The sequence below is a fragment of the Moschus berezovskii genome, chromosome 5 (assembly GCF_049115385.1).
Source record: "Moschus berezovskii isolate FMDL1 chromosome 5, NW_MosBer_1.0, whole genome shotgun sequence".
NCBI lineage: Eukaryota > Metazoa > Chordata > Mammalia > Artiodactyla > Moschidae > Moschus > Moschus berezovskii.
The window spans coordinates 80,001,657-80,028,511 of NC_142464.1; the positions used below are offsets into that span (position 1 = coordinate 80,001,657).

The 26,855-nt window shown below is 41.9% G+C and overlaps 1 protein-coding gene and 1 pseudogene across 4 annotated transcripts in view; both read right to left on the reverse strand.

Annotated features, from left to right (window-relative positions):
* Nucleotides 1–3,104, reverse strand: part of KDR (kinase insert domain receptor) — a 45,408-nt gene extending 42,304 nt beyond the window's left edge. For 3 of the 4 annotated variants that reach the window (XM_055434495.2, XM_055434494.2, XM_055434496.2), the window contains exon 1: nt 2,750–3,104. In XM_055434495.2, the coding sequence (XP_055290470.2) occupies nt 2,750–2,816 (67 nt within the window). In that variant the 5' untranslated portion in view covers nt 2,817–3,104. Of the gene's footprint in view, nt 1–1,524; nt 1,625–2,749 lie in introns of all 4 variants that reach the window. The other variant, XM_088836343.1, reaches the window with a different exon arrangement.
* On the reverse strand, nt 2,850–26,136 carry LOC129561671 (uncharacterized; annotated as a pseudogene).
* Nucleotides 26,137–26,855: the final 719 nt, after the last annotated feature.

Sequence of the window (26,855 nt, forward strand, 5' to 3'; positions counted from 1 at the left end):
TAATATAAAAATTTATTTTAAAAACTGGAAATTTGTTAAATCAATAAATCTCAGAAGCCAATAGGCATTGGACCTGACATGTTTCGGGGGCAGCAGTCTTAAGCTTTAGCATGTATCACAATGTGACTAGGCCTACAAATCTGCCTTTTAGCAAGCATTTCAGGTGAGGCAGGCATACACGGTCGATGGGCCACTCTTGGATAGCTGTGGTCTAGGGGGTCATGTTCAGCTAATCAGCAGAGCACTTTTCAACATGAAGGAAATAACCACCCCCAAAGTAGACAAATAGTAAAGCAAAATGTTTAAAAGCAAAAGAAAAGTCTTCCAATAATTGAGCCCTACTGCATCTAAGGAAAGGAAAATGAAAACAATTCATTTGGATGAGCAGATATCAAGTGTGACTGAGAAACGCTCAGCTGAGAAACATGTCAAAAACAGTAGCTTAATACAATTCACAAGATGACCCAAATGAGAAACAATCCATTATTTGTGCATATTCACAAGAGAAAAAAATGGTAGTAAAGACTAAGCTCTAAATAAGCTATGCTCCCACCATCACTAAAACAAAACATTCTTGAAAATATCTCGTAAGTCACCTCCACAGATTATCACACACTCTGGATACACTTTCCTATGTTAAAAAAAAAAAAAAAATTCTCCATTCATAGGGAACCAAAACAACATCATACTATTCTAGAGACATATCTCCAACAAAAAACTATTCTACAAGGCTATCAATAATGATAACTTCAAATTCATACATGTGAGACCTACATTCAATTTCTTTTTGCTCCAATAAGCTTCATTCATTTTCATTGGCAAGTTTGAGTTCTGCTTTTCAGAAAGTTCTAAAGAAATAACTCTAAGAAGTACATACACTGCTACTCAATAAAAAGCTCTTCTATGTTCAAATCCCATAACCAAAATTAATTCATTTGTGCACTATTACCCTTCCAGCTCAAAGACAGGAAGGAAAAACAACAGTGCCTCTGTCTCCAAAATTTGATGGCATCAATTATAGCCCAATCCAATTAAGCATGTCACACACTCCAAAAGGGCAACCTCATCATTATATTCAGGGCAACCAGATTACAGTTCCTACTGCTGTGTGATGGAACACCCTGGGCTTAAAAGCAACTCACATCTTTGGGGAATACAGAACAAACCACAAGTTCCAGAACTTCACTCTCTCCCCCTAAAGGGAGACACAGAGAGGTCTTGTCACGGACAAATGAGTGTCCCTGGTAGAGCTGGCATGGATGAACCAAATCATTATTAAGAAAATTCAGTAACTACAGACAGATGATCCTGTTACTGTATATGCATGTGAGTGTCCTAAAAAAAAAAAAAAAAAAAATGGAGAAGGCAATGGCAAGCCATTCCAGTACTCTTGCCTAGAAAATCCCATGGATGGAGGAGCCTGGTAGGCTGCAGTCCGTGGGCTCGCTAAGGGTCGGACACGACTGAGCGACTTCACTTTCACACATTGGAGAAGGAAATGGCAACCCACTCCAGTGTTCTTGCCTGGAGAATCCCAGGGACGGGGGAGCCTGGTGGGCTTCCGTCTATGGGGTCACACAGAGTCCGACACGACTGACGTGACTTAGCAGCAGTAGCAGCAGTCCTAAAAATAATCATTTAGAAAAGGTGATTCTTTAATTTAAAAGGAATTTTAACTTTATAAGAATTTCCCCCTGAATTATGCTTTTTTTTTTTTTTTTTTTTGCTTTTTCACCCTCTTCCTCTGGCCCTCGGAAGAGTGGAAATCTGGAATCCAGCAAACTGGTTACAGAGAAATGAGAGAGAAAGGCGGGGTAGGGGGAAAGGGGGAGAAGGGAGAGAGAGAGAGAGAGAAAGGAAATTTATTGCAACAAGGGCATGTGTGTTCCTAATCTTGAAGGAGAGAAATTTTAGACGGCAAGGAGAGTGGCGAGTGGCACCCAATCTAGGTACCAAATCGCTCAGAGTTTTCACAACGTGAACTTCTGACCATGTGCTTACCCAAAAGACCAAAGCGCTCTGCAAGATGTTAAGCCGTTTTACAATAAGAAGGAGTCTATTACTTGGAGACACTTTGAGAAGCTGTCACAGCCTCGGGTCCAAGGTCCCATTCCCCCTTCTCTCCGCGAGGAGAGTGCTGTCCTGAACCAGGAAGGAGAAGAAGTTTCGCTCTCCCCTGGACCCCACCTCATACAGTGGGTGTGTATAGATGAGCTCGAACCAAAAAGGAACATCCGACCATCAGACCGGGGTCCCGGTTCGACTCCTACAGAGGCAGAGCTGAGCACACGGTGCCCTCCGGCCAAGCTGGCTCCCGGCCCCCAGAGCGCTTCCTTCCCCGCTCTCGGGCGAGGATGGTGCGCGCAACCGGACAAGGTTTCACCGCCTGTTCCCGCCTGCGGGGGCACCTCCTGCCTGCCAGCCCGGGGCGCCTTCCCACTCCCTCCTCCCAAGAGCCGGAGGGTGTATCGGCTTCTGCAGGACACTGTCCAGCCCAGGTCCCTGTCGGAAAACTGAGTCGTGGAGATGGAACTAGGCTCAAGAGACTACTAACTTTCTGGGTAAACGGGTCAGTCACTGAGCTTCAGTTTCCTCTTTGGTAAATGAAAGAACACAAAGTGTCAAGTCACTTTCACCTCTCCAGCTCTATCGGTCCCGATTAGGTCCTGCTTCCAGGTCCTCTCCTCATCCCTATCTCTCCGCCCGCACCCGATCTCTCCGTTTTCTCTCTAGGGAGTGGGCTCCTTACCCACAGAGGCAGCCCGGGTCTCCACGCAGAGCCACAGAGCAAGGGCCAGCAGCGCCTTGCTCTCCATCCCGCACCTCGCGCCGGGCGCAATGCCCTGAAATCAGGCGCCCGTTCTCTTTCTGGTCCTGCTCCGCGAAAAAGGCGCGGAGATGGAACGTGCGCAGCCGCGCAGGGCTTCGGGGCGCTCAGGGCTAGGGTGCCCCAGCTCCGGCCACGGCTGCAGGAGCGTCTGCGGTGCCGGTCGGAGGGGATGATCCCGGCTGCCGGACAGCTCCTGGCTTTCCGTGGCGCGAAGTGATGCCTCGCGCGGGCAGAGGAAACGCAACCATACACCTCCGGCTTACTCGGAGTCCCGGGACTCAGTGCTGGGTGGGAGCCAGAGCCGAAACTCTAGAGCTCGGGGGCGGGGCTATGCGGGGCGGGGCTTCCCTTCGAGACCAGCCCCGCCCCGCAGCCGGGTTCGGTGCGTGGATCCGGTGCTTTCTGCATCTCCCCCACTTGCCCAGAACTGCGTCTGGCCCAGAGTGGCCCAAGGGAGAACGTCCCGGGTGCAACAACTCCATTTCTGGCAGAATGAAAATGTAGCCCGCAACGGGTTCTGAGGCACTTCAAGATTTAGTTGGCCACTGCCTCCCCCAAACCCCCGAGATATTGGGGAGCAACACCGGGAGCGCGGCGAGGGACACTGCGCCGTCAGGAGGCGCGCTAAAGTTTGGGACAGTCTTGGCTCCGCACGCGAGGCTCAGCGGCAGGTTGAAGCAACCCGGGAGAATCGGATACTGAGCCGAAGCGAACGCAGGATCGCAACCTGGTGGTTGACTCCAGCCAGACTCCAGTGTTTTGCTTGGCCAGCACAGATGTAGTTTAAAAATCTGAATCTGAATGCCTTTAGTCCGAATATTCATTTGTCCAGTTCTCCAAAGTTCCCACTATTTCCTCTTACACCTGATGGCTTCGAACGTTCTTAAGTTACCTGTCTCGCCCCCTAAAGCATTTAAATCTGAGACCCTCCCCCGTACCTACCTTTCACCAAAAACCTACCTCGGGCCTCCAGGGAGCTGGAGGTACCCAGGGCTCTGGCGTACCTTGAGTGTGTGTGAGTGTCTCCTTGAAAAGGAGCTTGTGTCCACCGTGTGGCCTAACCAGGAGTCCCTAGCGTGACGCTTCCCGGGCCTTCTCACGAGCACAGATTCCAGACAGGATCCCCTTAGGCGGAGGGGAAGGAGGCCGGCAGCGGCGGGCTTCACTGGAGGGGCAATGAAGCATAGCTCCCGACTCTGGGCACCCGGAACGGTCTGTGCCAAACCTCTCGACTCTCTCGGCAGGTGTAGACTCCTCGCGGCTCTGTTAGAGGAGAACTCGGATTCCTTTCTAATCACATGTATTCTTTTCTCTCCATTTCTCCCCAAACCTGGTAAGTACAGCACACGTCCTCTAACTTCAATAAATAGGATCTTCTAGATCCCTCCATCTCTTACTTTCCAGGAGCTTTTTTCTTTTTATTTTTTCTAATTAAAAAAAAAATTACAATATTGTGTTGGTTTCTGCCATACAACAATGCAAATCAGTCGTAATTATACATACATTTCCTCCCTCCCTAGCCTCCCCCCCCCCCACCGCCGTCACATCCCTCCAAGTCATCACATAGAGCTAGACTGAGCTCCCAGTACTACACAGCAACTTCTCACTTCCCTGGTGCTTTTAAATGACAACTTAAAGGACCATCTTTCAGGAAGACGGAGAGGTAGAAGTATTTCATTTCTATGTCTAATCCAAACTCCTCCTCCTGAAATACACAATTAATGTAAAGTCTTCCTTTTCTTCTATTTTTTTTTATGCTTACTATTTCTGTGCTGTGTTGTGCTTAGTTGCTCAATCATGTCCCACTCTTTGCGACACCAGGGACTGTAGTCCACCAGGCTCCTGTGTCCATGGGGATTCTCCAGGCAAGAATACTGAAGTGGGTTGCCATGCCCTCCTTCATGGGATCCTCCCAACCCAGGGATCCAACTGTCTGAGCCACCAGGGAAGCCCTTACTCTATCTACTCTTCTACTTTGCCAGGTTGAAAATTGAAATACTTTAACTTTGAAATGTAGTGCATATATATGGTTAAAATTATTTTTCATATGGAAAGTTTTAGAATGAAAAGTCTTTCAGCAGAGGCAAGCATATTTTTTACATATTTTTGGCAGCACTGGGTCTTGGTTGCTGAGTGTGGGCTTCCTCTAGTTGCGGTGAGCAGAGGGTAGAAAGACTGCTCTCTAGTTGCAGTGTGCAGGTTTCTCATTGCAGTGGCTTCTCTTGTTGCAGAGCACAGGCTCTAAGACACAAAGCTTGCAGTAGTTGTGGCCTGTGGGCTCAGTAGCTGTGGCTCCTGGGCTCTAGAACACAGGATCAGAAGTTGTGGCACACAGGCTTAGTTGCTCCAGGCATGTGGGATCTTCCTGGCCCAAGGATTGAACCCACGTCTCCTGCATTGGTAGGCGGATTCTTTACCACAGAGCCACCAGGGAAGTCCCAGAGGCAAGCATTTTTACCTTTCTTATTTTTCCAAGCAAATAAAGGTATATCATGATCCTCCTTCCAAAGGGTAGCCTTGGTATAAATACCATTTGAATGTTGTCTTTTCACTTTAAAAAAAAACTTGGAGATCCTTCTACATCAAGCTTCAGGGCTCCATCTTGTTCTTTTTCATAGTGGCATGGTGTTGCACTATATAAATACACTAATATTTAATCTAGGAGCTATTTGTCAGGGCCAGGGGTATACTTAAAAGAAACTCTTCTCTTCCTGCAAGTAAACTTAGCAAGGAAAACAGGATGCGCTCTGGCAAAGTTGGATAAGGGGGAGGGAGATGGAACAGGCAATTTTTCTCCATCTCCAAACAATTCTTCTCTCTCAACTTTATTTACAATTCGTGACACTTCCTCTTCCACGTGGCACTTAAGAAGATAGTGTCTCCTCTGAATGCAAACCAGAACCTGCAGGCCCATGGTAATAGCCCCCTTAGAAGTCTTAGAGGAAATGATGCGTCTTTGATGGCCAAAAGACCAGAATTTGGCAGGATCTCAATGAAATCAGTCTACCACATTCTCTCCCACACAGCACAAAGAAGTGCCTTGTGTTCATGAAAAATGACAAAGTCTGTTTATTTCTTTTTAAGTCTGTTCCACGTGCAATACCCACGTGCAATCTGGCACTGCTGCAAAGGAGTGATTTGTGAGTTAATCAGGCAGTACAGGTAAGATCACTACTTTTTGAATTATGCAAGTGTGTTCAGGTTCCCATAAATGATATTCAGACATCTTTAGGAACCAAGAGTGGTGCTAAGTACACACGGGCTAGTGGCTGGGCTTACCTCCCAGGTCTACCTCTTACTATCCACATGATTTTGACCAACTTACTAGTTGCATATCTAAGAAGCTAAAAGATGATAACAGTACCTTTGCCAAGGGTTTTTGCAAAATTGAATGAATTACTGTACATAAAGCATGACTTAACACCTGGTAAGTACAAGCACCTAGCACATAGTAAGCACCCAATGCCCATTAGAAAGCATTCTGCAAAGATTAATTACACTACAATGCCCAGTCTCTTTCATGTCGCTAAGATCTGAATGGCAAATCAGGCTCATTTCTTCAACAACAATTTCTCATCCCCTACTATGTGCTAGATACTACATGAGGAACTAGGGTATAGAAGGTAAAAATATAGACAACACAAACAAAAATGAGCAGTCCTCACACTAGCTCCACCCAGGGCAAATTTAACTTAATCACAGTGTGCTCTGCATCTCCAGCTGTTTCGTTGGGCTTTGTGTGCAAAGAATAAAAATGGTTCATATCACCAAAGCATAATGCATCAATTACACTCCATGGTGCCAACTTTGGTTCCATCACCACCAGTATTTTGGATTTAATGTCTTAAAAAGTATGAAGGCTAGCAAAAGATTAATAACTGTGGAAGCTGGATGATGAGTAAAAAAGGGTTCATTTTACTATTCTCTTTACATTTACCCATTTAAAAATTTCCATGATTAAAAAAATATGTTTTAATTAACTATAATCAAAGTGCTCCCTGGTCTTGTGTAATACCACTAACTCTTCCACAGTCAGTTATCTTGACATTACCTCTGGGAAAAGGTTGGAGCAGAGAAGCAGATGGATGGGAACTTGCACTTTTTAATTCATATATTTCTACAACATTTTGTCAAAATGGGAATGTGTGACTTGTACAAATAAAATATATAAATCAAGATCAACTCTCTCTTCAAGCAGCTGTTATATTTTTCAGCTATCGCCATTTGTTGATTACATATTTGCATGTCACTTTCCCCTGTTTACTTCACTTAATTTGTTTCCAATATTTGTTTTTGCTCTAACGTACCTGACTACCTTGCCAGATGTTGACTGGACTTTACAGCCCATTGTACTCATGACACTCATGCACTGGGAGTGCACGAGCACCCTTTATCTCTCCTTATCCATCTTCCTTACACACCCATGTGTATTTTACTCTCTGTGTGACTTATTTTTAGCTTAAATTTAAAACATATTTGTATGTTCAAGGAAAAGAAGATTTTCACCACAAAGCCAGGCTTGCCTTGGATATTTTTATCAGTGTTTGGTTTCATTCATAAAGTCCCCCATCCTTTTGGGGAGTTTGCAATATATTTATGAAAGAGACTTCACTACTTGCCACCTGCATAAGAAAAGTCTCAATTACTATAAATATGCATGCCTATTAATTTATATGCAGAGTACATCATGAGGAACGCTGGGCTGGAAGAAGCACAAGCTGGAATCAAGATTGCTGGGAGAAATATCAGTAACCTCAGATATGCAGATGACAACATCCTTATGGCAGAAAGTGAAGAGGAACTAAAAAGCCTCTTGATGAAACTGAAAGAGGAGAGTGAAAAAGTTGGCTTAAAGCTCAACATTCAGAAAACTAAGATCATGGCATCTGGTCCCATCACTTCATGGGAAATAGATGGACAAACAGTGGAAACAGTGTCAGACTTTATTTTTTTGGGCTCCAAAATCACTGTGGATGCTGATTGCAGCCATGAAATTAAAAGACGCTTACTCCTTGGAAAGTTATGACCAACCTAGGTAGCATATTAAAAAGCAGAGACATTACTTTGCCAACCAGGGTCCGTCTAGTCAAGGCTATGGTTTTTCCCGTGGTCATGTATGGATGTGAGAGTTGGACTGTGAAGAAAGCTGATAGCCAAAGAATTGATGCTTTTGAACTGTGGTGCTGGAGAAGACTCTTGAGAGTCCCTTGGACTGCAAGGAGATCCAACTAGTCCATTCTAAAGGAGATCAATCCTGGATGTTCACTGGAAGGACTGATGCTAAAGCTGAAACTCCAATACTTTGACCACCTCATGCAAAGAGTTGACTCACTGGAAAAGACTCTGATGCTGGGAGGGATTGGGGGCGGGAGGAGAGGGGACGACAGAGAATGAGATGGCTGGATGGCATCACCGACTCGATGGACATGAGTTTGAGTGAACTCCGGGAGTTGGTGCTGGACAGGGAGGCCTGGCGTGCTGTGATTCATGGGGTCGCAGAGAGTCGGACACGACTGAGCCACTGAACTGAACTGATGTGCCTTCCCTAAGCTCACCCATATAGTTTCTTGTTATATCACACAAGGATCAACATAACAATTTTAAAAAGTGGAAAGCATGCAGAGAATTTAAATAATCAACTGAAAATCCACATGGCACCGGAGAAGGATGTTAGAGAATAATAACAGCAGCCAACATTCACTGAGTACACTCTGTAAGCAGGCACTGTTGTGAATGCTTCACTGCATCTCTCACTTCATTGCTGCAACATCCCATGAAGGCAGCAGGCACTGTTAGCAATTCTCAGTGAAGAAGAGTGACAAGAAATCACTATCCTTAAATAAATATTCCTTTGCCTTCCTCAAAGTCTTCCAAAACAGAAAAGACGTTGTTTCATCTCTCTGCAAACAATCCATGCATAGTTTTCTTACAATTAGTTAATGACTGGCTAAAAGCCAAGAGACTCATTGCTTTTTAAAAATAAAAATAATAACAATAAGTCAATTTTTGGAGCACTTTATATGTGCCAGGTATTTTCCTTGAATTATCTTATTGTAATGTTTACAATAACTCAGTGGAGAAGATACTACAATTATTCTCATATAGGAGTGGGGGCAAGAGATTTGCATGTTTAAGAAATTTTCCAAAGTCCCACAACTATAAGTGGTGGAATCAGGACTTCAAAGCGGAGAGGCAGTAAATATACAAGAAGCACTCTTCCAAATACATACAGTTTCTTGAAGGACTGGTCTCCTTCAGGGGATGAGGCTGAGTCAGTAGGTGACATTGGCTTCCTCAGCCTCTCCATGATGATGGCTTCCCTTTTGCTGGGTAGATGGAAGCCAAGGGTGACTAGGAGAATCACTCTGGGTGAACAATCAAGGCAGAATTAAGGACACATCACTAAATCTCTCCATCTCCCACTCCAGAAACCCCATCCCAACTGGATCTTCACTTTATCCTTCAAAGAAAAGCAGGTACTCCTGTATACATAATTACTTGTGCATTTGGAGCATTTGTTTTCTACCATGGTTTTTGGGGGTTCTTTATTCTCTAGGACTTCTACTTGTCCTTCAACACCCAGTTCAAATGACCTTCCCAAGTAGTGGTTTAGTTTTTTATTCAACTGCCTTCTTCAACTGAGATCTTCCCCAAAGAAATAGGCAGAGGTTAAATCTCACCTGAGCAGGTAGCTGAGGTTAGCAGGATGGTTATTAAGGTATAATAAGAATGATGAAATGCCTGATGCTGATGCTTATTTAATAAAATGTACCATGTACATTTCATACTTATCATGTTATGTCTGATTAAACAGCGCTATTGTCAAAAATACTGTGGGGTTCAAATTATATGTGCTAGCTATACAAATGGAGAAGGAAATGGCAACCCACTCCAGTGTTCTTGCCTGGAGAATCCCAGGGACAGGGGAGCCTGGTGGGCTTCCGTCTGTGGGGTCACACAGAGTCGGACACGACTGAAGTGACTCAGTAGCAGCAGCAGCAGCAGCTATACAAAATGTACCTTACAAATCATTCTTAAATTCACATTTATATAAGTCATATAAAAATATAAATATATCCAAAGCTATACTGAATTTATACTTTACCCTAGAACAAGTTAGTTTGGACTGTTTTGCTATGCACAGAGCTAAGAAATTACTTTCTTTTTCTTATATACACATAGCAATCACACAATATATGATAATATGACTACGTTCATGTGAATGTTTCTCCCTCAAAAGCAGGAATCAAGTCAAATCTATTTTGCATTTTTAACGCCTAGCACAATCTCTGTGTATCCCTTCCTTAACACACTGATGAAGATCAAACTATTTTTATTATTTTGTTTTCTGCTCTTCTTTGTTTCTTCACTGTTTTTCCTCCTCAGAATCATGTGTCTCTGGGGTATCCATCACAATTACCTTTTTCAGAAAGCAACTTACTGGACTAAATAGAACGAAACAGACACAGAGTGGAAAAGTTCTTAATTTATTAATCAGTGAATATTGGAGTTTTGTTTTTTTATTTTGAGTAACAAAAAAAAACATTATAAGATTTGCATGTGCTATTCAAAAAAATGTGTGACCCAAATTTCATGTCTGTGCCCTTTGAAGATTGTAACCATTTTCCAGTGAATTAATGCCATCTCCCCTCTTAAAAGCTTATCGAGCTTTCAAAGAACTAAATAGTGCAAAAACAATTACTTTGTCTCCTAGAGAATAATTATAAGTCACTTATCCCTCACAGGAAGAATATACCCACTTCCAGGTTAGTTGTATTAGTTTTCAGTGCTTTTCACATTTCTACAGAATAAAGACAGCATTTCCCAGTAATGTTGCTTCACCAGCAATGAGAGCTAATCAATGAAAGCAGAAAAGTTTTACGTTCTTTGTATATGAATTTAGTTTCCAGAGTTTCCAAAACACTGGTGAGGAATCCCTTGAGGCACAAATAAAAATTTCCTTTCCGTGTGTTTCTGAAGATTCATTTCTCACACGTCACTGTTTGGTGTACGTAATAAAACCAAGCAGAACAACTCAGCAAGGAACACCTCACACAGAGGGAAAGTTTTAAATAAAAAGTACAACTTCAGATCTAACTGATAATCATCCCCAAATTGGTCAGGCTGGTTATAGTCAGATGAAAGGCCATAAGGGAGTCATTTCACGCATCTGACCACATAATATAAATAGAAGTTCCAGATGTGGAGAAAATGAGTCTAGTAACAAAGCAACACATCAAAAATATTAGACAAAATGATCTTTGGATTGTATACAAAAACACTTACATTTCCTTATCCTAAGGAATAAGGACCGTGACCTCGAGTCTCCCTAAGGCTACCTGGTTGTTGGTTACTTTTACCTTTCCCCATCTAAAAGTTCTGGAGAGGGAGAGGCCATCCCTCATCTTCTCTTCTCAAACACAGTAGCTTCTTCTCAGACTTGACTCTGCCCAGCACCTCGACCACATCTATCCACTGTCAAGCCCATCTTGAAGCTCTGTGTTTGCTTGAGTCTCATTACACTGTACGTACCTATCTCTCCAGCCAATGCCTTTCATCAGCTGAAGCTCCTTTGCTCAACTCTGAAGTGAAGTGTTAGTCGCTCAGTCATGCCCGACTCTTTGTGACCCCATGGACTGCAACCCAGCTGGCTCCTTTGTCCCTGGGATTTTCCAGGCAAGGATACTGGAGTGGGTTGCCATTTCCTTCTTCAGGGGATCTTCCCAACCCAGGGATTGAACCCGGATCTCCTGCACTGCTGGCAGATTCTTTACCGACTGAGATACGAGGGAAGTCCTTGCTCAACTCTAGACATAGGGAATCCCCAAATCATTCTTGGCCATCATCCCTCTTCCTCTCCCATGAATTTCTCAGGAATCTCATTTTCCCTTGTGCCTTCAACTCTCTTCTTTATGGGGATTACATGCAAAGTTGTGCTTTCCAGCTCTGACATCTACTCTAGCTCCAGACACTAATTCCAATCTGTCCTGTATATATCCATGTGTATGTCCCACCAATCTTTTAAATTCAAAGTGTACAAAACTGAACACTTGTCTCTGCACTCCTGCACCACCTCATGCAGGCTTCTCAAGTGCAGAGTTCATCTAAATGCTTGTATTCCATACCTTACAGCCTTGCTACTCCCCTGCCTTTTTTTTTCCACCCAAACCAATCTTGTCTACTTTCTTTATATCTCTCATATCTAATCCCTATTTTGCTTCACAAACTGCCCTGATTCATGACCATTTGCCTTTGTTCTGGAATTTTCCAGTCAATCCATCACTCTGCTGCCAAAGTTATCTTCCTAAAACACCAGGTTCATCTGTCCTTTATCTTTGACTGTTGGCACTTGCATACAACATAAAGTCCCAAATACTAAGCCTGGTGCTCAAAGCTTCATTCTTTGCCTGCTTCCTGTTTTTCCAGCTTATCTTCTAGTATACCATAGACATACTCTATATCCAGCCATACAGAGTCCACTGATCACTTACCAAAAAACGCATTATACTCTCTGGTCTCCAGGCTTTTGCCTAATGTTAGTTCTCTTTGCTTAGAATATACTTTATTTCAAAGTCTGCCTATAGGAGACTGGCCTCCCTTCAAAACCAGGCACTAAGAAGTCTCCTCAACTCCTACTGCTGCACCCCCATCCAACTGAATTATTCGTTCCCTACCTGCAAGAGTCAGAAGTCCTTGGATTGTATGTACATTGTTGTTGTTTAGTTGCTAAGTCGTGTCCAACTCTTTCCAACCCTGTGGATGTAGCCTACCAGGTCCCTCTGTCCGTGAGATTTCCCAGGCAAGAATACTAGAGTCAGTTGCCTTTTCCTCCTCCAGGGGATCTTCTTGACCCAGGGATTGAACCCATGTCTCCTCTATTAGCAGGCAGATTCTTTATGGCTGAGCCACCAGGGAAGCCCCCCTTGGATTGTAAGCAATAGAAATAAACCAACTCAATCTGGATTAAATGTATCGGATCATGTTGCTATAAGTTATGGGCTGATTTCAGATAATTTTACCTAGAATCTCAGTGTGTCATTCTGCTATTTTTCTGTATAATTCGCTCAATTCTGCCATCATACTCTTACTGTTAAAAAAAATAGCTGTACATCTCCATACCACAGTATACACAAAAAATTCTTTGCCAGGATCTCTTGAGGAAAAAAAATGAGAAAGACTCTGTCTTCAGCAAAAATCTTCTTGCATCTCATTTGTTCATCCCTATAGCAGTTACAAGGAGGCAGTATCTTAGTCCATTTGGATTTCTATAACAAGACACCAAAGGCTGGGTACCATTCCAACAACAGAAATTTGTTTCTTACAATTCTGGAGGCTAGAGGTCTGAGATAAGGGTGAGGACCCTTTTTGGGGTTGCAGGTTTCTCACTGTATCCTCAGAGGGCAGAAAAGGCTGGGGAGTTCTGTGAGGTTTCTTTTAAAAGAACACTAATCCCATTCATGAGGGCTCTACTCTCATGACCTAATCACCTATCAAAGGCTCCATCTACTCATGCATCATCTTTGGGGGTTATGATTTCAAAATACTAATTGGGGAGGGGGGACACAAACATTCAGGCCAGGAAGGATGCCAGTAGGGTGAGGTTAATCGAGTCTGGGAGTGGCAGTGTGTTCGTCACTCAGTCATGTTTGATTCGTTGCAACCCCAAGGACTGTAGCCCACCAAGCTCCTCTGTCCATGGAATTTTCAAGAATACTGGATTGGGTAACCAATCAAACCTGGGTCTCCTGCATTGCAGGCAGATTCTTTACCATCTGAGCCACGAGGGAAGCCCATGCAATTAAGAGTGGGGTCGATAACATCAAAACCACAACACTGAAATGGGGTAGGGACTATTTCTCAAAGAAAAATCTAAAGGTTTTTGTAGAATGTAAGGGGATATGAATGTTAAGGAGACAACCAACTAAGGACTACCATATTCTCCATACTCCAATTATTATTTATAATAATATATTATATTCTCCATACTCCATTATTCTATATCTGTTGTAGCACATATGATACTCTGCTTTATATCATATTTACTGGGTCTGTATTTGTCTTCATTTAATTGTGAGACTGAGGACAAGTTTAATGTAGTTTCCATAGCTATTTTCTCTAACCTTCCAATTAACTGAAGACAAGCTTTTTTAGTCCTCCTCTGAAATATTCCACTGTCTTCCAATGTTATCACCAAAATGCATCATAAATATAACTAATTAAAATTTATTAAATCAGGTCTTCCTGTGTACTTACATGTGTTGACTCCCTTAATCGTCACTAGTGTCTTACAAAGTAGGTACTATTAGTATCTTCACTTCATAGATGTAGAAACTAAGACTCAGAGAGGCTAAGTAACTGGCCCATTGCCTCATAGTTTGCATGTGGTGGAGCCAGGATATGAGCCAAGGCAGGATGACTCTAAAGCTGTTCTCTAAAGCAGATCCATGGGGTGGTCCAGTGGTTAAGAATCTACTTTGCAAGGCAGTGGACTTGAGTTCGATCACTGTTTGGAGAACCGAGAACTAAGAACATGGAGAACTAAGCCATGGAGCAACTAAGTTCGAGCAGGCTGCAACTACCAAGGCTGCAAGCCACAACTAGAGAGCCCATGCACTGCAATGAAAGACTACACATGACGCAACTCAGATAAATAAATATTTTTTCAAAAGTTAATAAAGCAGATTTGTGCTAGTTCATCTCTCAGTAAAACACACCTCTTGATAAAACAGTCACTAAAAAGCTACTTTTTGTCTTTCAGCCCTCCCATTCCAAGTATCACTCAATATTGCCAATTATTCTTTCCTAACACATTGGTTCTTCCTAATTTACTCTTAAATTAAGCAGACCATCAAGTTCTAACCATTTCTTTCCTCAACTTTTAGAATGATATATTTGAAAATCAATCTCGTGTTTTGACCCCAAACTATCCTCCTCGTCTGTACACTCTTCTTCCTGACTTGATCTCTAATATCAAATAGCTAATGTTTTTCTCATTATTATGTAGCATGCTACCTCATAATCATGTAGCATGAGGAACTGATGTTGGGTTATATTTGGAGTTGCTTCTGACAATAATTCTTATGAGACTGCCTGTCAACTAACTCCTTGATGCTGTCCCTCCCATGAACTGGAACTCAGAATTATAGGGGCCCTTATTAGATTATTTAATTCAGTCTCCTGTTTTCAGTCAACAGCCATTAGCCACTAAAGACAGGTCTTGATTATTTCCCTCTTGAAGAAGTATTGAAAAGATTCTCTATAACCACACTCAGCAGCACAGAATCTTTTCTATCATGTGACAGTGACAGAGTCTTCCCAAGATGTCAACACCATAAGGTCTCACCTCACACTGTGTACCCAGAAACCCACTTTAGTACCAGAGGTCTGCTCCTTGAGTACAGATGGCAGACTTCTGGGCAACCCCTATTCACTCAGCAAATTATTCATTTCCTTTTTTATAGCAAGAGAATTATGACATATATATACAAACACCAGAATTTTAGACTTTTTAAAAATAATTGAACTATATATACAGTTCATGTTTTTATTAGAGGCTTTATTATATAGTTCTTAATTTAGTTTTGTTTTTAAATTAAATTATTTAAATTACATTTTTATTTATTAGAAAATTTATTTATTAACAACAAAACAGTGGTTCTCAATCCTAACTACACATTATAATATCCTGGGTCTGGGGAGCTTTGAAAAACTACATCATCTTACATCAGTTCAGTCAGAATCTCTGGGAATAAAACCTGACCAACCGATTTTTCGTATGTTTTAATGTGATTCTAATATGTAGCCAGAGTAGAGAAACATCATGTTAAACTCTTGTTCATGAGAACACAAAGATCCCCAAAACTTTGAAATTAACACATTATAGCTCCAGGACTATTTCATGCACTGGGTACTACAGTCATAGTGAGCTTTCCAAAGAGTACAAAAATTTGTGAGAAATTTTAAAAGTATAACTCATAAGAATGAAATTACTCTTAGTAAACTCAAAATTATTAAGACTTTTAAATATTTTCAACCAAAAAAAATCTAATGTGAGATGGCAGTACCTTTGAATGTATTTGCCATGATTCCAGGTGCATCTTCCAAAAGTAAGAGCATTTACAACATAAAGAGACCTTAAATCCTCCTTAATAGACTATTTCAAATTAGAATTCAGTATTTACAGCTTGAAATGTTCTTATCTACCGCTGAAGAAAATATCAAGCAAGTTAAAGAGTCTGAAGTTAACAGTATGGTAACAACCATTCATTTTGATACAAAGAATTATAGCTTTAAACAGAAGATGAGATTTCTATGTTTATTGAGGCAATTCTTCCATTCTTTCTGAGTTATGTTTTTTGATAAATGGTATTCTGAGAGAAAGAACTGCTTGGGGAAGGTTGTAAAGGAGGAAGACACCAAAATTGAGTTTCAAGAAAGATGAATGATCTAAATCACTTTCTCTGATCTAGAAACACTGTTAAACACAATGCAGTTTGTGACGTCATTTTCCACTCTTCTTTAACTCCTAAACTTCTTTAACTCCTAAAATCAAAAGCTAGATTCCAATGAACTGGAGTAATATGGAGCACTAGCTCTGATAACCAGTTACAAGAATTCTTCAGGGTCTAAAATGAGGACCCTGGACTACAAACATCTCTAAAATTCTTCAGGAGATTTCAACTCAATTCAGTTCAGTTCACAAACTCAGTTGTGTCTGACTCTTTGTGACCCCATGGACTGCAGCATGCCAGGCTTCCCTGCCCATAACCAACTCCCAGAACTTGCTCAAACTCATGTCCATCAAGTTGGTGATGCCATCCAACCATCTCATTTTCTGTCATCCCCTTCTCCTGCGTTCAATCTTTCCCAGCATCAGGATCTTTTCCAATGAGTCAGCTCTTCGTATGAGGTGGCCAAAATATTGGAGTTTCAGCTGCAGCATCAATTGTTCCAATGAATATTCAGGACTGATCTTTTAGGATGGACTGGTTGGATCTCCTTGAGATACAAGGGATTCTCAAGAATCTTCTCCAACACCACAGTTCAAAAGCATCAATTCTTCGGTGCTCAACTTTCTTTATAGTCCAACTCTCACATCCATACATGACCACAGGAAAAACCATAGCCTTGACTAGACGGACCTTTGTTGGCAAAGTAATGTCTCTGCTTTTTAATATGCTATCTAGGTTGGTCATAGCTTTTCTTCCAAGGAGTAAGCGTCTTTTAATTTCATGGTTGCAGTCACCATCTGCAGTGATTTTGGAGCCAAAAAAATAAAAGTCAGCCACTGTTTCCATTGTTTCCCCATCTATTTGCCATAAAGTGATGGGACCAGATGCCATGATCTTAGGTTTATGAATGTTGAGTTTTAAGCCAGCTTTTTCACTCACCTCTTTTACTTTCATCAAGAGCCTCTTTAGTTCCTCTTCCCTTTCTGCCATAAGGGTGGTGTTATCTGCATATCTGAGGTTATTGATAATTTTCCCTGAAATATTGATTCCAGCTTGCGCTTTAGGAGAACAAAATTATTCTTCGCAAACTCAAAAAGTTGGAAAATGTATGTGTGTGTTTGCATACAGAAAACAGACTGAAAACTTGAATAACCTCTGAGTTTAATAGAGGTTATTCAAGAAAAAATATGGAGAACTTAAATGATCTTCAAGAATCACAGAGTACTTTTTACCCACATATGCAGAAAAGAAAACTGATGAAGGACACATATGAAACTTAAAAATAATTACTCCTGAGGATGAGGATGGGAATGGGAGACAGAAGCAGTTACATGTATTACTCTATCCTCTTTTGTATTTTTTAGAATTTTCATTGATAATTTAGAATCATAATTTAAATAATAATAAACACAACAAGTGTTGGGTTCTTAGAAAGCTCTTAAAGGCCATCCTCATCCTCTGTAATTTGGAAGTGTCTTTGTTAACATCTCATTTGCCCAGGTGGATAAAAGGATGTGAACAGAAGTGCTTGCACTTCTCTCTCCTGCTTGGAGAACATGCGGCAATTCTCCTGGAATACTCCCTGCTTCCTCATGGGTTTCATGGAGGTGTCAAAGCAGGACCTTAATCTCAGAGAAGCCCTAACTTATCAATAATAATTCTTAAGAACTCAAATGTATTAAGTAGCTGCTATACAAAATGTTTCTTACACATCATCTCATTTTCTCTTCAAAATAATCCTTTGAGACTCAGAAATTTTAGGTATCTTTGACGGCCCAAACCATTAGTAAATGGAATCTTTTACTTAAAAGATTTAAATCTCTATCTTTCTGGGCCTTCCTGGTGGCTCAGTGGTAAAGAATCTGCCTGCCAATGCAAGAGACATGAGTTGATCCCTGGTCTGGGAAGATCCCACATGCTGTGGAGCAACTAAGCCCATGCACCACAACTATTAAACCTGTGCTCTAGAGTTCAAGAACCACAACTAACAAAGCCCACACACCCTAGAGTCCATGCTCCGCAACAAGAGAAGCCACTGCAATGAGAAACCCGTACACTGCAACTAAAGAGTAGCCCCTGCTGTTCACAACTACAGAAAAGCCTGGGCAGCAGCAAAGACCCAGTGCAGCCAAAAAAAATTAATAAGTGAATAAATAAACAAAAAGTATAAATCTGCATCTTTACAACTTCACAAACCAGTGTCCTAAAATGGAAAGAAACTGAAGTTGTGAGACAATGAGGAAATTTGAACAGTAAATGGATATCCGCCTAAGTTGGTAACATTTCTGCTAATATAACCCTCCTTAAAACTTTGTAGTTCTCCTAACTCTTCTTGACTCCATCAGTCAAAGTCCACAACCGCAAATCTCTTTGAGGCAAGTGTTTCTCTACCTTGGGCTTCTGCTGACATGGCTGGGGGACAAGGGCCCCAAGTTTCTTAGAAACTCAACTGTTTGAATAATTCTGAATACCTTCGGTCTTTCTGCTAAACTTGCTGCCTCCAGTGTCCAGTGATATTTTCCTTCTAGCCCTCACCAGCAGGCTTCTCAAATGTCATCATGTTTTTGCTAGCAACTTCAATATTATTTTTTACATATGTAATTCCTCCCATACATACATATTGTAATAGTTAAAAAAAATTTTTTGTGGAGAAGTTTCAAGATACTAGGTTTGGTCCATCTTACTTTTTAAAAATTTTACATTGACTGATTGCAAGTTTTGATCCCTGTTTAATTCTTCAGCCTAGGTCCTTTCCTCATAATAAGCTCCTAAATAACGATCCCCATGACTGAAAAGGGGGAAATCCTTCAAAATACATCTCCCATAACTGTGAAGGGGGGAGACTCCTTAAAATACAATAGGTGATTTTTCATGAACATATATAATATATATAATAATACATTACATGTAAAGGCTGCCATTGTTTCATCGATTTCCTATGGAGTAACATACTGTATTTAGTTTCAAAGGGCTTGTTCTAAAGATATTTTCCTCTTCCAGTTTCCCATATTTGTTTGAAGGGGAAGTACAATGATGTAGTAGAGGAGTGGGAGCTTTGGCGCCAGATGAACCAAGATTAGAATCTCAGCTCTGCTACGTGAGCGATTTTAACTGTGCTCAACCCCAATTTTCTTTTTCAAATTTTATTCTACTTAAAAATGTTATTGTGGTAAGGACACTTAACATGAGCTCTATCCTCTTCATAATAGAATATAGTACTATTATCTACAGGAACAATGTTGTACAGCAGATCTCTAGAATTTGTTCATCTTGCCTAACTTAAACTTAATTCTGCCAAACACTTACAGAAGCATTAACACTAATCCTTCTAAACTTTTCCCCAAAAGATGTAGAGGAGGGAACATTTCCAAACTTGTTTTGTGAAGTCATCCTAACTGTGATACCAAAGGCTAACAGAAAAAGAAAAGAAAACTGCAGGACAGTATACCTGATGAACATTGATGCACAAATCCTCAACAAAATACTAGGAAACTCAACTCAACAGCACATCAAAAGGCTCATACACCAGAACCAAGTGGGATTTATCCCTCAGATGCATGGATGGCTCAACATATGAAAATCAATTAATGTGATACACCACATTAACAGCATGAAGGATGAAAATCACAAGATCATCTCTTCAATATCCCTCAGGTTTTCACTAACAAGCTTCTCAAAATCCTGACAGCCTCTTTCAGCTGCCCTATTTGAAAGCCACTCCCACATTTTTAAATGTTTGTTGTGGCAACACCTCACTTCCAGGTACCAAAAGCTATGCTAGTTTTCTGTTGCCACATAACCAATTATTCCAAAGCCTAATGGCTTCAAACAATAGGCATTCATTATTGCAGAGTTTTTGTGGTTCAGGAGCGTGGGAGCAATTTAGCTCGGTTGTTCTAGTTTCAGGTCACTCATAAGGTTACAGGCAAGATGTCGGCCTGGGAGGCAGTCATGTGAAGGCTTGACTGGGGATAAAAAAACTCACATGACTATAGTGAAGGATTCAGACCCTCACTGAAAGTTGGGAGTCTCCATAGGGCTACTTGTGTCCTCAGACAAGGAGGTTGGCTTTCCTAGAGCAAGTGATCCAAGATAGCAAGGTGGAAGCCCCAGAGTCTACCATGACCTGGAACTGAAAGTCATACATGATCACATCCACAATATTCTATTAAGCAGTTCAACCCTATTCACATTCTGAGGGCATTAATACCCAGGGATTAAATACAGGAGACAGGGGTCACTGGGGATCATTAGGATTTAGCTATAATTTCTCTTATTAGTGTTGCATCGTTTTCAGCATTCAAATCTTGACCATATTTTAACAGATTTTCCCCAAAGCATTTCATATTCATTGATGCCATTTTAAGTTCTAACTTCCAATCGGTTTTTGCCACTATATAAAAATACAATGAATTTTTTGTATTGTCCTCATAACCTGTGCTCTTGCTAGACTCACACAGAAGTTCTAAGTAGCTTTTTGGTAGATTCTTTGGGATTTTCTTTTTCCTTGTAGATAATCATATTTCTGTGAGTAAAAACACTTTTATTTTTCCCTTTTTAATCTGTATGCTTTTAATTTGTTGGCTTCTTATATAGGCTAGAATCTCCAATATACTGTCAAATAGAAGTGATGAGGGTAGACATCCTTGCCTCAAGTCCATGCTTGAGAAGAGAGCAAGCAGTCCCTCGCCATTACTATGAAATTGTAAGTTTTGCATAGATTCCTTTCATCAGGCTGAAGAAGTTTCCTTCTAGTCCTAATTTATTAGACGTTAATATGAATGCTGAATGCTGTCAAATGCTTTTTCTGAATCTGTTGAGACAATCCTATGGTTATTCTAGTAAATGGCATTTATGGATTTTTTTGAATGTTGAACCAAACTTGCATTCCTTGGATAAAAATGCAATTCCTTGCATTCACTTGGACATGATGTGTTACTTTTCCCATATTTTGCTAGATTTGGTTTGATAATAAGGATGTTTTAAAATACATTTTTAGGAGGGATATTTGTCTATAGTTTACTTTGCTTGTAATGACAGTGTCTGGGTGTTCTTCCTTGTTTTTTTAATCATGTAATGGTAGCTTCATAAAATTAGTTGAGAAGTGTTCCCTTCTCTTCTATTTTTCTGGACCATATATATTTACACGTGAAATGATGCCATTATCTTGGATTTGCTTAAAAGTAATTTTGAAGGAAGGGGGGGATGAATGTGAATATGGATAAGGTGAGATAGGCCAGGAGTTGATAATTACTGAAGCTTAGCAATGGGTACGTAAGGATTTATTAAACTTTGCTCCTCTGTATATGTTGGAAATTTTCAACAATAAAATATTTTCTCTTAGAAATAAATGTGTCCTTTCCACAGCTCTCCCTTACTTTCCAATGACTATGCTAGACAGAAGGGTGCCCCACAGTTTCAGCAAAGAGGGAAGCAGAAGCTCAGACACTGAGAGGTCCCCAGCCCTTTTAAAGACTGTACTGATCACAAACATCCAAAAGTGCACTAGAGCAGAGCAGGGTAAATCAATTACAGCTTCAGTTTAGACGCAGGATTTAAAAGTCTTAATTTCCTGGCTGTTTCTCCCATTTAGCTTTGAAAAATTCTATCCTGTAATGCAAAGGTTTCAAAATCTAATGTACATGAGAATCACCTAGAGGGCTTCTTGAAATACATATTGTTTAAGGCAGTGAAGCTATTCCACGTGATACTGTCATGGTGAATCCATGTCAAACATTTGTCAAAAGCCGTGGAATGTACAGCACCAAGAATGAGACTAATGTCAACTAGGGACCTTGGGTGATAATGATGTGTCACTGCAGTTTCATTGACTATAATACATGTACCACTCTGGTGGGGGCTATTGATAGGGGAGTAGGCTGGATAGACAGGGATATATAGCAACTCTCTGTACTTTCTGCCCAATTTTGTGATGAACCTTAAATTGTTCTAAGGAAATAAAGTTGAATTAAAAACCAACAACAAAAACACAGGTTGTTAGACTCTATCCTCAGAACTTCTCTTGCAGTAGATGTGGGGGAGAGCCCCCAAATCTGCATTTCTAACAAGTTCCTAGGTGATAATGATGATGTTGACCCACAACCACAAGAGAACTTCTCCTTTAATATAAAGCCTCAGATTTCAGAAATGCCAATTTTCTCACAGGTTAGACCCTGAGTCCAATCCAAGTAGAATATTATTTAGATCACAAGCCTCAATGACTCTAAATTTTGTTTGTTCCATTTTGGCAAACTGAATATTAAACATCTACCAGGTCTTCGGCTAGCCTCTGGAGATACAAGGATACATACTAAAGCATTGGCCCTGCCACCGAAGTTTTATAGTCCAGTATCCTGGAATGTGAAGTCAAGTGGGCCTTAGAAAGCATCACTACAAACAAAGCTAGTGGAGGTGATGGAATTCCAGTTGAGCTATTTCAAATCCTGAAAGATGATGCTGTGAAAGTGCTGCACTCCATATGCCAGCAAATTTGGAAAACTCAGTTTGAAAAAATCAGTTTTCATTCAAATTTCAAAGAAAGACAATACCAAAGAATGCTCAAACTACTGCACAATTGCACTCATCTCACACGCTAGTTAAGTAATGCTCAAAATTCTCCAAGCCAGGCTTCAGCAATACGTGAACTGTGAACTTCCAGGTGTTCAAATTGGTTTTAGAAAAGGCAGAGGAACCAGAGATCAAATTGCCAACATCCGCTGGATCATGGAAAAAGCAAGAGAGTTCCAGAAAAACACCTATTTCTGCTTCATTGACTATGCCAAAGCCTTTGACTGTGTCGATCACAATAAACTGTGGAAAATTCTAAAAGAGATGGGAATACCAGACCACCTGACCTGCCTCTTGAGAAACCTGTATGCAGGTCAGGAAGCAACAGTTAGAACTGGACATGGAACAACAGAATGGTTCCAAATAGGAAAAGGAGTATGTCAAGGCTGTATATTGTCACCCTGCTTTTTTAACTTCTATGCAGAGTACATCATGAGGAACGCTGGGCGAAGAAGCACAAGCTGGAATCAAGATTGCTGGGAGAAATATCAATAACCTCAGATATGCAGATGACACCACCCTTATGGCAGAAAGTGAAGAGGAACTCAAAAGCCTCTTGATGAAAGTGAAAGAGGAGAGTAGAAAAGTTGGTTTAAAGCTCAACATTCAGAAAACTAAGATCATGGCATCTGGTCCAATCACTTCATGGAAAATAGATGGGGAAACAGTGGAAACAGTGTCAGGATTTATTTTGGGGGGCTCCAAAATCACTGCAGATGGTGATTGCAGCCATGAAATTAAAAGATGCTTACTCCTTGGAAGGAGTTTTGACCAACCTAGACAGAAAGTGCTGCACTCAATATGCCAGCAGATTTGGAAAACTCAACACTGGCCACAGGACTGGAAGAGGTCAGTCTTCATTCCAATCCCAAAGAAAGGCAATGCCAAAGAATGCTCAAACTACCGCACAATTGCACTCATCTCACACGCTAGTAAAGTAATACTCAAAATTCTCCAAGCCAGACTTCAGCAATATGTAAACCGTGAACTCCCAGATGTTCAAGCAGGTTTTAGAAAAGGCAGAGGAACCAGAGATCAAATTGCCAACATCCGCTGGATCATGGAGAAAGCAAGAGAGTTCCAGAAAAACATCTATTTCTGCTTCATTGACTATGCCAAAGACTTTGACTGTGTCAATCACAATAAACTGTGGAACATTCTGAAAGAGATGGGAATCCCAGACCACCTGACCTGCCTCTTGAGAAACCTGTATGCAGGTCAGGAAGCAACAGTTAGAACTGGACATGGAACAACAGACTGGTTCCAAATAGGAAAAGGTGTACGTCAAGGCTGTATATTGTCACCTTGCTTATTTAACTTATATGCAGAGTACATCATGAGGAACGCTGGGCTGGAAGAAGCACAAGCTGGAATCAAGATTGCTGGGAGAAATATCAATAACCTCAGATATGCAGATGACACTACCCTTATGGCAGAAAGTGAAGAGGAACTCAAAAGCCTCTTGATGAAAGTGAAAGAGGAGAGTGAAAAGGTTGGCTTGAAGCTCAACATTCAGAAAACAAAGATCATGACATCTGGTCCCATCACTTCATGGGAAATAGATGGGGAAACAGTGGAAACAGTGTCAGACTTTATTTTTTTGGGCTCCAAAATCACTGCAGATGCTGATTGCAGCCATGAGGTTAAAAGACGCTTGCTCCTTGGAAGGAAAGTTATGACCAACCTTGAGAGTATATTAAAAAGCAGAGACATTACTTTGCCAACCAAGGTCCGTCTAGTCAAGGCAATGGTTTTTCCCGTGGTCATGTATGGATGTGAGAGTTGGACTGTGAAGAAAGCTGATCGCCGAAGAATCAATGCTTTTGAACTGTGGTGTTGGAGAAGACTCTTGAGAGTCCCTTATACTGCAAGGAGATCCAACCAGTCCATTCTAAAGGAGATCAATCCTGGATGTTCACTGGAGGGACTGATGCTAAAGCTGAAACTGCAATACTTTGGCCACCTCATGCGACGAGTTGACTCACTGGAAAAGACTCTGATGCTGGGAAAGGTTGGGGGCGGGAGGAGAAGGGGACGACAGAGAATGAGATGGCTGGATGGCATCGCCGACTCTGTGGACATGAGTTTGAGTGTACTCCGGGAGTTGGTGATGGACAGGGAGGCCTGGCGTGCTGTAATTCATGGGGTCGCGGAGAGTCGGACACGACTGAGCGACTGAACTGAACTGAACTGAAGACAGCATATTAAAAAGCAGAGACATTACTTTGCCAACAAAGGTCCGTCTAGTCAAGGTTATGGTTTTTCCAGTGGTCATGTATGGATATGAGAGTTGGACTGTGAAGAAAGTTGAGCGCCAAAGAATTGATGCTTTTGCATTTTTTTTTTTTTTTTTTGCTGGTAACATCAGTTTTATTGGTTGGGGTGGCAGCTAGCCTGGCTGGGGGGCAGGGCCAGCCCTCAGAGGTTGTCGAGCTCCAGCAGTCGAGGGTCTGGTGGATCTCCACGTTCTCCTCCTTGGCACTGGCCAACATCTCTTCCAGGTCGTCAATAGTTTTCTCCAACTTTGCCACCGACCTTTCAGCAAACTCCGCTTGGGTCTCAGCCTCCTTTAGCTTCTCCTCCAGCAGTTTCATCTCCTCTTCATATTTATCTTCTTTGGTGGAATACTCCTCCTCTGAGGCCATCAGGGACTTGAGGGCCCGATCTATGGTTCGAAGTTCCTCCCCCAGCTGCCTGGCTCGGCTCTCAGCCACCTCAGCTCTCTTTTCTGAGCGCTCCAGCTCTCCTTCTAGGATCACCAGCTTCCTGGCCACCTCCTCATATTTGCGGTCCAAATCCTCGGCTATGTGCTTGGCCTCCTTCAGCTGCATCTCCTGCAGCTCCACCTTTTCCACATCCTTCGGTTCCTGATGACCTTCATTCCTCTCTTGCTCTTATCAGCTGCCTTCTCAGCCTCCTCCAGCTTCTGCAGGGCGGTAGCCAGACGCTCCTGTGCCCGGTCCAGCTCCTCTTCTACCAGCTGAACACGGCGGTTCAGGGAGGCCACATCTGCCTCAGCGTCAGTGGCTTTCTTCTCAGCCTGCTCCAGTTTCTCCTGGGCATCCTTCACTGATTCAGAATACTTTTCCACCTCGTCCTCTGTCCCTTTTAGGTTTTTCTGGAGGGCCTGCTGCTCCTCTTCCAGCTGCTTGCAGCGGTCCTCAGCTTGCTTCTTGTCGGCCTCGGCCTGCTCTGCGCGGTCAATGGCATTCTCCTTGTCCAGTTTTAACACCTGCATCTTCTTCTTGATGGCGTCCATGGTTGCGGTGGGGGACGGGCCAGCCCGTGGGCAGTACGGACTGGGCTCACGGGTGGCAGGCGAGGAGCACCAAGCGGGACTCGAATTGATGCTTTTGAACTGTGGTGCTGGAGAAGGCTCCTGAGAGTCCCTTGGAGACTTTGTTGCAAGGAGATCCAAACAGTCCATCCTAAAGGAGATCAGTCCTGGGTGTTCATTGGAAGGACTGATGCTGAAGCTGAAACTTCAATACTTTGGCCACCTCATGCGAAGAGTTGACTCATTGGAAAAGACCCTGATGCTGGGAGGGATTGGGGGCAGGAGGAGAAGGGGATGACAGAGGATGAGATGGCTGGATAGCATCACTGACTTGATGCACATGAGTTTGAGTGAACTCCGGGAGTTGGTGATGGACAGGGAGGCCTGGCGTGCTGCAATTCATGGGGTCGCAAACAGCTGGACACGACTGAGCAACTGATCCTTATCTTTAATCCAGTTTATAAATTTTACAGGCTATTTTGTTCGATTGTTACCTAAGCTTTTCATTTATAGTAGATTGCTTTTAAATTTGTCTTGGTAAATTAAATTAACAGTTAACTGGTAGTATAAAATATTACAGTGTTTTTTTTTCTATATCTTGGTTTCAGAGTCTAAGTCTTCCCAAGCTTCTTCCAGAAGAAACCTTAGAAATCATCTCATTCATTCACCACCCCCATTTCACAGCTGAATAAACAGAAAGTCCAGGAAAATGTGGCAACTTTTCCAAGGT